Raw genomic sequence first — 11060 nt, forward strand, 5'->3', positions numbered from 1 at the left:
ACTGTGGCCGTCAGGGTGGGGGTGAGGTGGGAGTCGGGACTGGCATCGCCAAGGAGATTACAGAAGAGGCCCGGTCAGCTGATGCTGAACTTTGGGGGCTGAGCCAGCGCCAGGGGTTCTGGGTATGGAGTAGAGCGTCGGCCACGACCCAATCAGCCAGAACCCTGCAGGCTCGTCTTAGTGCACTGTCAGGGGCCCAGGCACACCCACGCATCCCCCGCACAGCAGCGCGCGCCCCGCAGGCCCGGACCCCACTGTAGTCCCCGCGCTCCCCGGCAACTCACCCAGGCGCAGACCCAGCTCTCACAGTTCTCCTCAGGCTCCACCCCCTTCTGCCAGCCTCCGCGACCGGAACACCGCCCCTTCTTAAGCCCAGGTCCCGCCTTTCAACCTTCCGGCCTCTTAAGTCTCTCAGCCCTGTTTTGCCCCGGAGTCTTTTCCTGAGGGGAGACTACGTCAGCACGTTTCGGCGTGAGACGGTGGTATTCCGGTGTGTTAGAACAGCTTCCGGCGGGGTCTGGACGTTGATGTCTTGCGTCTGACGCCTTGTTGCACTCGAAGCTGAGCGAGCTTCGGAGGAGTGTGGAGGAATTCACGTATTTGCTGCAGTAACCTCATCAGTCTGCCAAGATGGCGATGCAAGCGGCCAAAAGAGCGAACGTGAGTGTCTGGGACTTCTGTCGAGGAGGGGGAGCACTTCGCTGCTGGCCTTTCTCATTGGCGTAATCAGAGCATTCTTGGCCTTCCTCCATCCCCTAGGCGGGGAAGCCCAGAAGTTACTGACCTGTCAGGGGGGATTCCATCCTGGACCGGTCCTTAGGGATGTGCTCCTTGAGCCACACTTCCGCCCCTACCCCTTTTGAGAGTTCCTTTAAGTCTGTTATCCTAGTGTCAGTGATAGTGTTAACAGCCTGTGTTGCTTCACCTGCACCGAGGACCCGGCGTCAGGATCTTCTCCTCGGCTTAAAAGTCGGTAGCACAGATGAGTCCGCAATAAATAACTTATGCTTAACAGGCAGCTGGAACCTGGAAGTCTCCTCAGATCATGGAGCTTTTTGGATCCTTCATTAATGTTTTCAGTGATAATTTTGAGCACCTAGTATGTACCAGACTTGAGAGATAGGATACAATAAATCAGTCATATTTATTGAACACTTACTATGTGCCAGACACTAGTCTAGGTATCGGAGATACCTAGAATAAAACAGAAAGGCCTGCTGCTTACATTGTAATATTAGGGAGTCGGGGTGTTATGGAAACCTAAGAAAAATTATCTTAGGAGAAAGAGTAGTCAGATCTTAAGATGCTGAGAGGTACAGTAAGGTGAAGACAGTTAAATATAGTGAGATGAAGATTTTTGGTAACTTTGATGATAATCATTTCAGTGGATGAAATGTGGGATGTGGTGGGATGAAAAGAAGGTAGAAGTTGAGAAAATGGAGACAGCTCTTTCCACAAATTTTCTCGTAAATAGGGAGAAAAGAAATTGGATGATAGTTAACTTTTCTTAGGATGTGTGATACAAGGTGTATTTGTATGCCAATGGGAATGATCCAGTAGAGCCGGAGAAACTGATGATGTAGGAGAAAGGTGGGTTAAGTTCAGGAGTAGTTTGGGGTAGGTGAGGGGTTGGCATAGCAATGAGAGGGAAAGTGGCTGGATATGCATGAATGCATATTGAATATAAGGTACTTACCATTTGGTCGCATCTATTTTCTCCAATAAACAAGAGCCAAGGTTATCACCTGGGATGAGCAGGGAAGAGAGGATACAGCTCAACTCGGATGTTAGAGGGAGTGGTGATGGTAAGGTTTGAGGAAAGAAGGGAAAATGTGATATAGTCTCTTGCAGAGTGAGAAAGCAGATTTACTGGAGATGTATATTGTGATTGTCTGACAGTGTTTATCATCTATTTGAACTTAACCTTAAATCTTAAAGTCTAAAACTTTATTGTACTTATTTGTTTACCATTTGTCACCATGTGAGGGCAGGGAATAAGTATCTTATTCTTCCATTTATACAACACTTAGGTTAATGCCTGAAGTAGTTGCCAGTTTAATAGTTATTGAGCAAATTAATGTCTAGTATGTAATTAAGTATGTTAATAAGAAGCACAGGAGTGAAATCTGGACCAGAGATACATATTTGAGAGTCATCGACTCAGTGTGGAAAACGTGTATGGTTAAGAGAATGTAGAGTTAAGGGGAGTATACAGAGAGTCAAGAAGTCTAAAGGTGAAACTCTGTGGAAGAGCCTATTTTAATGACAAAGAAGACTGAGAACAACTAGCCAGAGAGTTAGGAGGAATCCAAGGAAAGAGTGTCAAGAAAGGTCAAAAACGTAATAGTCAACAGTGTCAGAAGCCTCAGAGAAATTAAGTTGATGAGAATTGAATACTGTACTCCAAAAAAAAATTTTTTTAATGCAAAAAAAAAAAGAACACTGCAAGTGAAAGGTCTTAGTGCATAAAAGCATTTTTCATCAGCGTGCTGGAGTAGGAGCTAGATTGTGGTAGGCTGATGAGTGTTATGAACTGAAGAAGCAGTGAGTATAACCTGCCTCTTTTCATATGCTTGACTGAGAGAAAAGAAAAAAGAGCAAGATAGGATAGCAAATAGAGGGCTGATAAATTCAGGAAAGGCAGAAAACTTGTCTTTTTTCCTTCACTCTGTAATCCTAATACCTTGCCTTGCCTGGTGTATTAACGAAGGCACTTATTAAATATTTGAGTGAATGAAGAGGGATCCAAATAAGTGTTTTGTTTTGTGTAACAGTTGGGAGTACATAAGCAGCTGCTCACGTGAGTAATAAAGGAAGCCAATGGTGAGGGAAAGGCTGTAAATTCAAAAGAAAGAGATCATTGATAGAACAAGTTCCTGAGAAGACCCGAGAATGGTTATCAGTGGGAGTTTTATTATCCAGCAAACAGGAACAGTTCCCTTGTTCTGTCCCACACATGTCTGTGGCATTGAGGACTTTTAAATGAGGTTGGAGATCTTTGTTTACCTGTAGTGACTGAAAACCTGGGTTTTGTAGTAGCCCCTTATTAGTTCCTACTAATAGTCCTCCCTAAAACCAATGCTTTTCCAAAGAGCGTGCCATTTTCAGTAATATCAGATTATAATTCTTGGCTTATAAAAATTATGCATCATCTTTATTAGAATTTATTATGAGAATTTTTTTTTAAATGATAGCACTCCTGCCTCTGATTATAGTGACAACACATTATTTTTCATTTTAGATTCGACTTCCACCTGAAGTAAATCGAATTTTGTATATAAGAAATTTGCCCTACAAAATCACGGCTGAAGAAATGTATGATATATTTGGGAAATATGGACCTATTCGTCAAATCAGAGTGTGAGTCTTACTGAGACATTTGAAATGTCATTTAAAAGAAAATGATTGTGTAATTTATAATCTCAGAATTATAGCTGACAGAGGGCCTAACCAAGAGCCTAGAGACCAACGGAAAAGTACCTACAGAGACCCTCATGATCCAGCTCAGTGAGAGCCAAGAATGGTAGTTGTGAAATTATAGAGAGCATGAAGTAGTAATGAGTGGTTTGAGGGGAATGGGTGGGAAGAGAAAGAACCAACATTTATTACATACCTACTGTTTGTTAAGAAGTACTCTACTGTGGTTTTTATATGCATTAACTCTAACTCTCTCAACACTCTTCACCATCTCCTTTACTGATTCCAGAATTTCTGAATAAGCTGTGCAAAGGGATATAAAAGTAACAGAAAAAGGCTTTTTTTTTTCAACTATAGCTTTCTATTGAAGATTTAAAAGTATAGAGCAAAATAATTATAACATAAACCCATGTTTTAATTTAAAGATTGGGGTTCATACCTTCAAATGATGTTTAACATCTGCTATATGCCAGTTGTAATAGGTGCTTTTGTTTGCATCACCAACACTACAGCCCTGTGTGGAGGTGAGAGCGTCTCTTTCACAGGTGAGACTAAGGCTTCGAGAGTAAAGTACCTTTCTAGCTTCACACAGCTATTTAGTGATAAAATCTTCTGATTCTAAATTGAATCTCTACACAGTACCACAGCTGCTGTCATTTTAACGAGTATACATAAGCCAATTTACCTGAGTCCATCTAAGAGGATTTCTAAGCTTTTTATTTTTAATTGGAATATCCCTTTCTTAATACATTTTCTTTCATGACTTGAGAGTTCCTCCGTGGCTTTTAGAACTCTGAGATCTTGAGGACTCTCCTTTACAATGATCACTATCCCTCCAAAAAGTAAACCAAGAGCTAGAAATATATCATCATTGCTACTCAAACAGGGATGAAAATGAAGTGTTATAGAGCAGCTGTCCTTTTTAGGAACTCTCTTTGCATATTTGATAAAAGCTTTTGACCCTTTCTACAGAATACACACAACGTTTTGCAAGTGATTTCAGTGGGTACATGGACTCTAGGTTGAGAACTCCTGTTCTAGACATACAAGAATAGTGTACAGAAGAATCCCTGACTTGGGGCTCAGGAGACGAGATTCTACTGCAGGCCCTTTTACTAGCCATGTGACCCTAGACAAGTTGCCCAGCTTTTTCCTCACATGTAGGATAATTGGTCACCTTAATTGGCATGTAGTAGACTCTCGGTGCTTTGATTTTGATTATTAAAGCCATGAGTAAGGTAGGACAGGTGATGGAGCCTGATGTCACTATTTGACACATGAAGCAGCTAAAGCTCAGAGAGGTTAAGTTACATGATTAGGTTTTCTTGTTTTCACTTTAAGCTTTTACCACCAATCAAGAAAATAATGTTGACTTAGTGCTTAACATATAGTAGGTAGCAAGTACATGTTTTTAATTAAAATTACAATATGGAGATCAAGATATTAGGTTGATAATTAGGGGCTGGGGCGCTTGAGATGGAGAGTTTTTTTTTACATCTTCATTGCAGTATAAATGCTTTACAATGTTGTGCTAGTTTCTGCTGTACAATAAAAGTGAATCAGCTATATGTATACATATATCCCCATATCCCCTCCCTCTTTTTTTTTTTTTTTTTTTTTTTTGTGGTACGCAGGCCTCTCCCTGCTGTGGCCTCTCCCGTTGCAGAGCACAGGCTCCGGACGCGCAGGCTCAGCAGCCATGGCTCACGGGCCCAGCCGCTCCGTGGTGTGCGGGATTCCCCCCGGACCGGGGCACAAACCCGTGTCCCGCACATTGGCAGGCAGACTCCCTACCACTGCGCCACCAGGGAAGCCCTCCCCTCCCTCTTGAGCCTCCTTTCCACCCTCCCTATTCCATCCCTCTAGGTCGTCACAGAGCACCGAGCTGATCTCCCTGTGCTACGCAGCAGCTTCCCACTAGCCATCCATTTTACATTTGGTAGTGTATATATATGTCCATGCTACTCTCTCACTTCGTCCCAGTTCCCCCCCACCCCGCCCAGCCCCGTGCCCTCAAGTCTGTTCTCTACGTCTGCATCTTTATTCCTGCCCTGCCACTAGGTTCATCGGTACCGCTTTTTTAAATTGAGATGGAGAGTCTTTAAAATGGAATTAGCGGGCTTCCCTAGTGGCGCAGTGGTTGAGAGTCCGCCTGCCGATGCAGGGGACATGGGTTCGTGCCCCGGTCCGGGAAGATCCCACGTGCCACGGAGCGGCTGGGCCCGTGAGCCATGGCTGCTGAGCCTGTGCGTCCGGAGCCTGTGCTCCACAACGGCAGAGGCCACAACAGTGAGAGGCCCGCGTACCGAAAAAAAAAAAAAAAAAATGGAATTAGCGCCTCTCCCTATTCTACTTCCTAAGAAGATGTAAGAGGAAAGAAGAGAGATGCTTTTGTTCTGTTTTGATTTGTTCTGTTAGCTTCCTGGAGAAAAGATGTGTGAGAGAACTAATAGGAGAAAGTAGATCTCCACCCTTCAAATGCTTATTAGCACTTGCTGAATGCATAGCACTGTGGGAGTAAAATAAAATATAAGGTCATGTTTGCCCTTAAGGAACTTAAATTGTTGTTGAGTTTTTTATGGTTTTATTCTGAAGGAAAAATTAGGTAGACTTTTTGGGAAAATCTTAGGGACAGTGTTTTTTTTCCTTTGGGTAGTCCCAATTTTCATACCTAAAGCATTTTAGAAAATGGTTAAAAGTCAAAAGTCCAAAAGTTGTTAGATTATTTGCAGAAAGTAAAGAATATTATAAAATTTTTCATCAGGCCCATGTAACCTGACAAAGTGAGAGTGTTTGATGACACTGGCACCCTCCAACCACCCGGCGCCCTATACCTATCCCATCCCCTTTTACAGGAAGCACAAGCTCTGACCAGCGCCCAAGACTGTAGTCTCATCCTAGATCAAATCTAGGCAGGTGCCTCCCCTTCCCATGGGGCCCACTGCCTTTCCTTGAACCTCTGCAGGGACTGTGGCAGTTAATAAACCTTATTCTGCAGTTGCATTGGGTGGATAGAACACAGATGGAGGAAAGGGGATCCATCTTTAGCTTACTGGAGCATAAGCTGAATGGGACCTCTGCCAGCTGTCCCCACTCACAAGCACATGGCCATCTGCCACCTGCAGTTTGTTGCTCCTCACACTTCCCTAGCTCCTCCCCTAACGGAAGCTGGTGAGGTGAGGAGAGGAGGTGGCAAGGAACACCTACACAAGAAGCAGCCCCATATCCATGAGTGAGATCCAGCTTCCGCTTTCCACTTCCAGCCACCTTCCAGCATTCTGCTCTGGCTCACAGGTAACCCCACCAACAAGCACACTTCAAACCCAATCCCTCCAGAGACCCAGCCCTTTTCTCCAGCTACACAGGGCTGTGTAATGCATAAAAGTGCAGATATTGTTAAAAATGAATGTGAAAGTTGGGAGTTGACGCTTGTTTTAAAAGGGCAGTGAATCTTGGGGGAATTCCCTGGTGGTCCAGTGATTAGGACTCCGAGCTTCCACTGCAGGGGACACAGGTTCAATTCCTGGTTGGGGAACTAAGATGCCGCATGCCACGTGGTGCAGCCAAATAAATACATAAGCAAGCAAGCAATGAATCTTCTAAGAAAAGTGTAAGAAACTACATTGGCTCTTTACATTGGAGGACATCCTTTCCTGGCCATAAAGGATGGTGGTTGCTGTTTTCCTGTGTATCATTTATAATTTTGCTATCTTCCTGGTAGGGGCTTCCTTCCAACCCCAGCTCCTTCTACAGACACAAAATGGTTTTATTTTTATGGATTTGGTAAATTTTAGTAAAATATTACCCAGAAACTTTTGTCCCCTACATTGATGGAGATTTTTTGTGGGTTTTTTTGTTTGTTGGGGGAGTGGTTTTGGCCGCACTGTGTGGTATGTGTCTTAGTTCCCTGACTAGGGATTGAACCCATGCCCTCTGCAGTGGAAGCTCGGAGTTTTAACCACTGGACCGCCAGGGAGATCCCGAGGTTGTCTTATTTTTAAGGACTGGAACTAAAATTAGAGTGAGGGAGAAAATCAGAATCTTTAGAAACAAGGGACTAGTGTGGTAAATAACTAAAGTATTGGTTCTGTTGCATAAATGCATAGTAAGAAAAACCCCATTCTAGACACTGCTGACTAATCACAACTATCATCCTAAGGTAGCATACTTTCCAGTGTAAAACTGAAAATTGATTCTTAGTATGAGAAGTAGGAAAGACTAGAGCAGTGAACATGAAAACTGAAAGTTTCAAGCTAGTTCTTTGCTGCTATTGCTTTAGTAGCCATATTAGTATTCTTGATATAACAGTAAGTTTAACCTGAGCTATTTTACTTAAAATAAAAACAAAAATTACATGTTTTGAGAAATTATAGGCTTATCCAGCATACCTGTCCATAGTATCTATTTCCTTTAATGGTTTTCAGGTAAATGTGTATTTTAATTAAGTCCGATTCAACTCGGTAGGGGGAACACACCTGAAACTAGAGGAACAGCTTATGTGGTCTATGAAGACATCTTTGATGCCAAGAATGCGTGTGATCACCTGTCAGGATTCAATGTTTGCAACAGATACCTCGTGGTTTTGTACTATAATGCCAACAGGGTAAGTATGGCCATGGTTCTCATCACGTGGGGACCCCATGTAAGAGTTAGTAGAGAGCTGTACCAGCACTAGGGGAGATGTGTACCCTGAGTTCTTTTCTAGCTACTGCTATTGGTGAAATTCATTTGACTGTAGATTGGTAACTGTTAACTTTGATGCTTACCACATTTTCAGGCATTTCAGAAGATGGACACAAAGAAGAAGGAAGAACAGTTGAAGCTTCTCAAGGAGAAATACGGCATCAACACAGATCCACCAAAGTAAACGTTTTCTGCATTTTCATTTTGGACTGTTTAAAACCCATGAATGACCACCACTACCCTTTTTTTTTTTTAACTAATAGTGAATGTTGTGATTTCTTATTTGAGATTCAAAAAGACCTCCTTGAAACTTTGATATATTTTAGAATATATTATGTTAATAAACTTGTAGCTTTTTGTAAAACATGTCAGTGTTTTCTCTTAAAATTTCTCCTCCTGTATTATACCAGAAAAAAAATAATAAAACAGCATTTGAACCGTATCAAGAATTGTTCAGTGGTAGGTGGTCCTAGAGACTGAGTTTCTTGAGGATGGGGACCTTTTGATATTCTTAATGCCTCCAGTGACCAGTACAGTGCTTAGCCATCAAAGGAACTTGTTAAGAGTATTGTTATTTATTGAATGTCTATTAATAATGAAATCTCCATAACAACTTAGTGAAGGTATAGGTATCTCCACTTCGCAGATCCAAAGTTTATCATGTTGAGTGAATGAATAAAATGCTTACATAAAAAGCTGCTTTTTACTTTTTTTTTTTTAAATACTTTTTTGGCCGCACCTCATGTGGGATCTTAGTTCCCCGACCAGAGATCGATCCCGAGCCCCTTGCATTGGAAGCGCCAAGTCTTAACCAGTGGACTGCCGAGGAAGTCCAAAAGCTGCTTTTTTACATCAACTAGTTACTAGCCTCATGAGTACACTTGAATACTTGCTTTACAGTTAACAACGTACCTTTGTCAGTATGGGTACCCTTGTCCTTACAGGTTTATTCTAGAAATCGTCGTTCAGATGACAGCACATGGTTAGAAATGTGAGAGCAAGCTGCTTGGGTAGTGCTATTTGTTGTTACACGTCTAAGATGTATTTATGTACTTTTCCCTTTAGTTAGTAAGTGTCTGTGTATATTTTGGACCTTAGCTCACAGTTTATCTTTGCCATAAATAAAATACTTAATGTTTATTCTTATAATCACAGACTCCCATGGCGTGGAAATAGTATGGTTATTACCACATTCATCATAGCTCAGCAGCTTGGAGGAGATAGCTATAATTTTCTTTTTATAGTTTAGGCATGGGCCAAATGGAAAAACATGGACTAATTGTTTTGTATATAACTATAACCCAGAATCAATTTGAAGGGTACAAGCACTGAATCATTTAAATGGACAAAAGCCTATTCTACTTTTAAATGCATTTAGCTTTCAAATCTAACATTACTGTAAGAAAATGGGCTATTTTATACTTTTTGTACTGTCTTCTCAAAGCCTACTATTGAAAATGAAGAAATAATTGTCTTATTTATTAATTATGTCTGAGTGCTTTTTGAAAGCACTGTTAAAGAGTAGAAAGAGTCATTTCTGTAAGGGCAGGAAGATGACAAAGGAGCCACAGCTGTAATTTTCTTGTGAATGTTTTTATGAGGTTCTTACTAATTTTTGTAACGCACAGTGTGCTTTTAGGTATTTACAAATATAAAAAGAATTTTCTAAAAGACTTTTGTAAGGGGACGACAAATTAGACTTATAGTGTGATTTGTCTAAATGGCAGACTGACTTGCCCCTAGTATAAGTTGTTTTAAATTAATAAAAGGGGAAATTCCTTCTACTGACAGTTACGGCAGGTCTGTCATTTTGATTAATATATCTGTTAGTTGAATTTCATGACCTGAAGTTAAGAGTTTAAAAAAATGCCCTCTAATTGTTTGGAAATTTTTTAGCCTGTTCCAGTTATGTTACAAGAACTTTAATTCAGTGGACAAATACTGAGCCTCTGCTCTGCCATGTCTGTGTGTAGTAAAATGCTGAGGACATAGTTACAATCAGTCCTCTGCACCAGGCATTGAAGGTGCAGTTTTAAGAGTGTCAGTAAAGCAGGGCCTGTGAAGCCTAGCATCATATCCTCTCCAGGTGCTAGCCAGTAGGTATTTGCTTCCCCCCCCCCACCCCGCCACCTCTTCTTAGTGCCTCCTGTTACCACGTTGGCTATAAATACTCTAGACTGAGATCTTTTATGTGACTCCATAATGGGCACCTGAAATGGTCCTTGGTGCTATTTTTAGTTATCCTATTGGTGTCACAGCAGAAAACGTGACTGTCTTTTATACAGGCTGAGTTCTGAGAAATTATAGACATTTGTATCATTGAGGAAAGCTAGGAACCAAGACATTCTGAAGGAAACCCCCCAGAAAGGAATGAGTGCAGCACCTTTTGACTGGTCTGGTCCCACTGCAGAGGTGAGCACAGGGACTGGTGATTAAAAGCAAAGCAGCCCCTTTCTCATTTCATTTTCTGCATCTTAAAGCACTGCATCTTCATTAACTCCTCAGTCCTCAGCAGGGGAATACAGCCAGGACTTCTTGGAGACAAAAGGGATACATAAAATAATCAAGATGTTGTGTCCCCATATCACATGTATCGTCATGTGACGTATTATCAATGAGTCTATGAAGGAAACTAACAGTACCTGTTACCTGCCCCTCCCTCAGTCTTGAAACAATTCCAAGACATCGCTGACAGAATAACTCTGACTATGGCCAAGAGCTTTTCTCACCCATGCCAACTAAAAGAAAAATCTCTTAGCTACATTGCCACAGGCTCCCCTGACATACACTAACGCATATCAATAAGCAGGCTGGTTGTAAAACCTAACTGGAAAGTCCTGTAAGTTATAATAAATGTAGATTAAAATAAGCAGCATATGTGGAAACAAGTTCAAAATCATACATTCTTCTCAGAAGTAATTCCCCACTGTAAAGTTAGAGCAAATCTACATGAAAATAAG

The 11060-nt window shown here is 41.6% G+C and overlaps 1 protein-coding gene across 1 annotated transcript; it reads left to right on the plus strand.

Moving 5' to 3' along the window:
* Positions 1-361: 361 nt before the first annotated feature.
* On the plus strand, positions 362-8466 carry SF3B6 (splicing factor 3b subunit 6). Its single transcript, XM_004268084.3, has 4 exons — positions 362-660; positions 3242-3360; positions 7882-8020; positions 8195-8466. Exons 1-4 carry the CDS (start codon positions 631-633, stop codon positions 8282-8284), a joined length of 378 nt encoding a protein of 125 aa, XP_004268132.1. The 5' UTR covers positions 362-630; the 3' UTR covers positions 8285-8466.
* The last annotated feature ends 2594 nt before the right edge of the window (positions 8467-11060 follow it).

Source organism: Orcinus orca, chromosome 13 (genome assembly GCF_937001465.1).
Source record: "Orcinus orca chromosome 13, mOrcOrc1.1, whole genome shotgun sequence".
Lineage (NCBI taxonomy): Eukaryota > Metazoa > Chordata > Mammalia > Artiodactyla > Delphinidae > Orcinus > Orcinus orca.

Coding starts and splice junctions, on each gene's coding strand:
- SF3B6 (XM_004268084.3), top strand. CDS start 631: ATGGCGATGCAAGCGGCCAAAAGAGCGAAC. Junction 661..3,241: donor AAGCGGCCAAAAGAGCGAAC/GTGAGTGTCTGG, acceptor TTTTCATTTTAG/ATTCGACTTCCACCTGAAGT. Junction 8,021..8,194: donor TGTACTATAATGCCAACAGG/GTAAGTATGGCC, acceptor CCACATTTTCAG/GCATTTCAGAAGATGGACAC.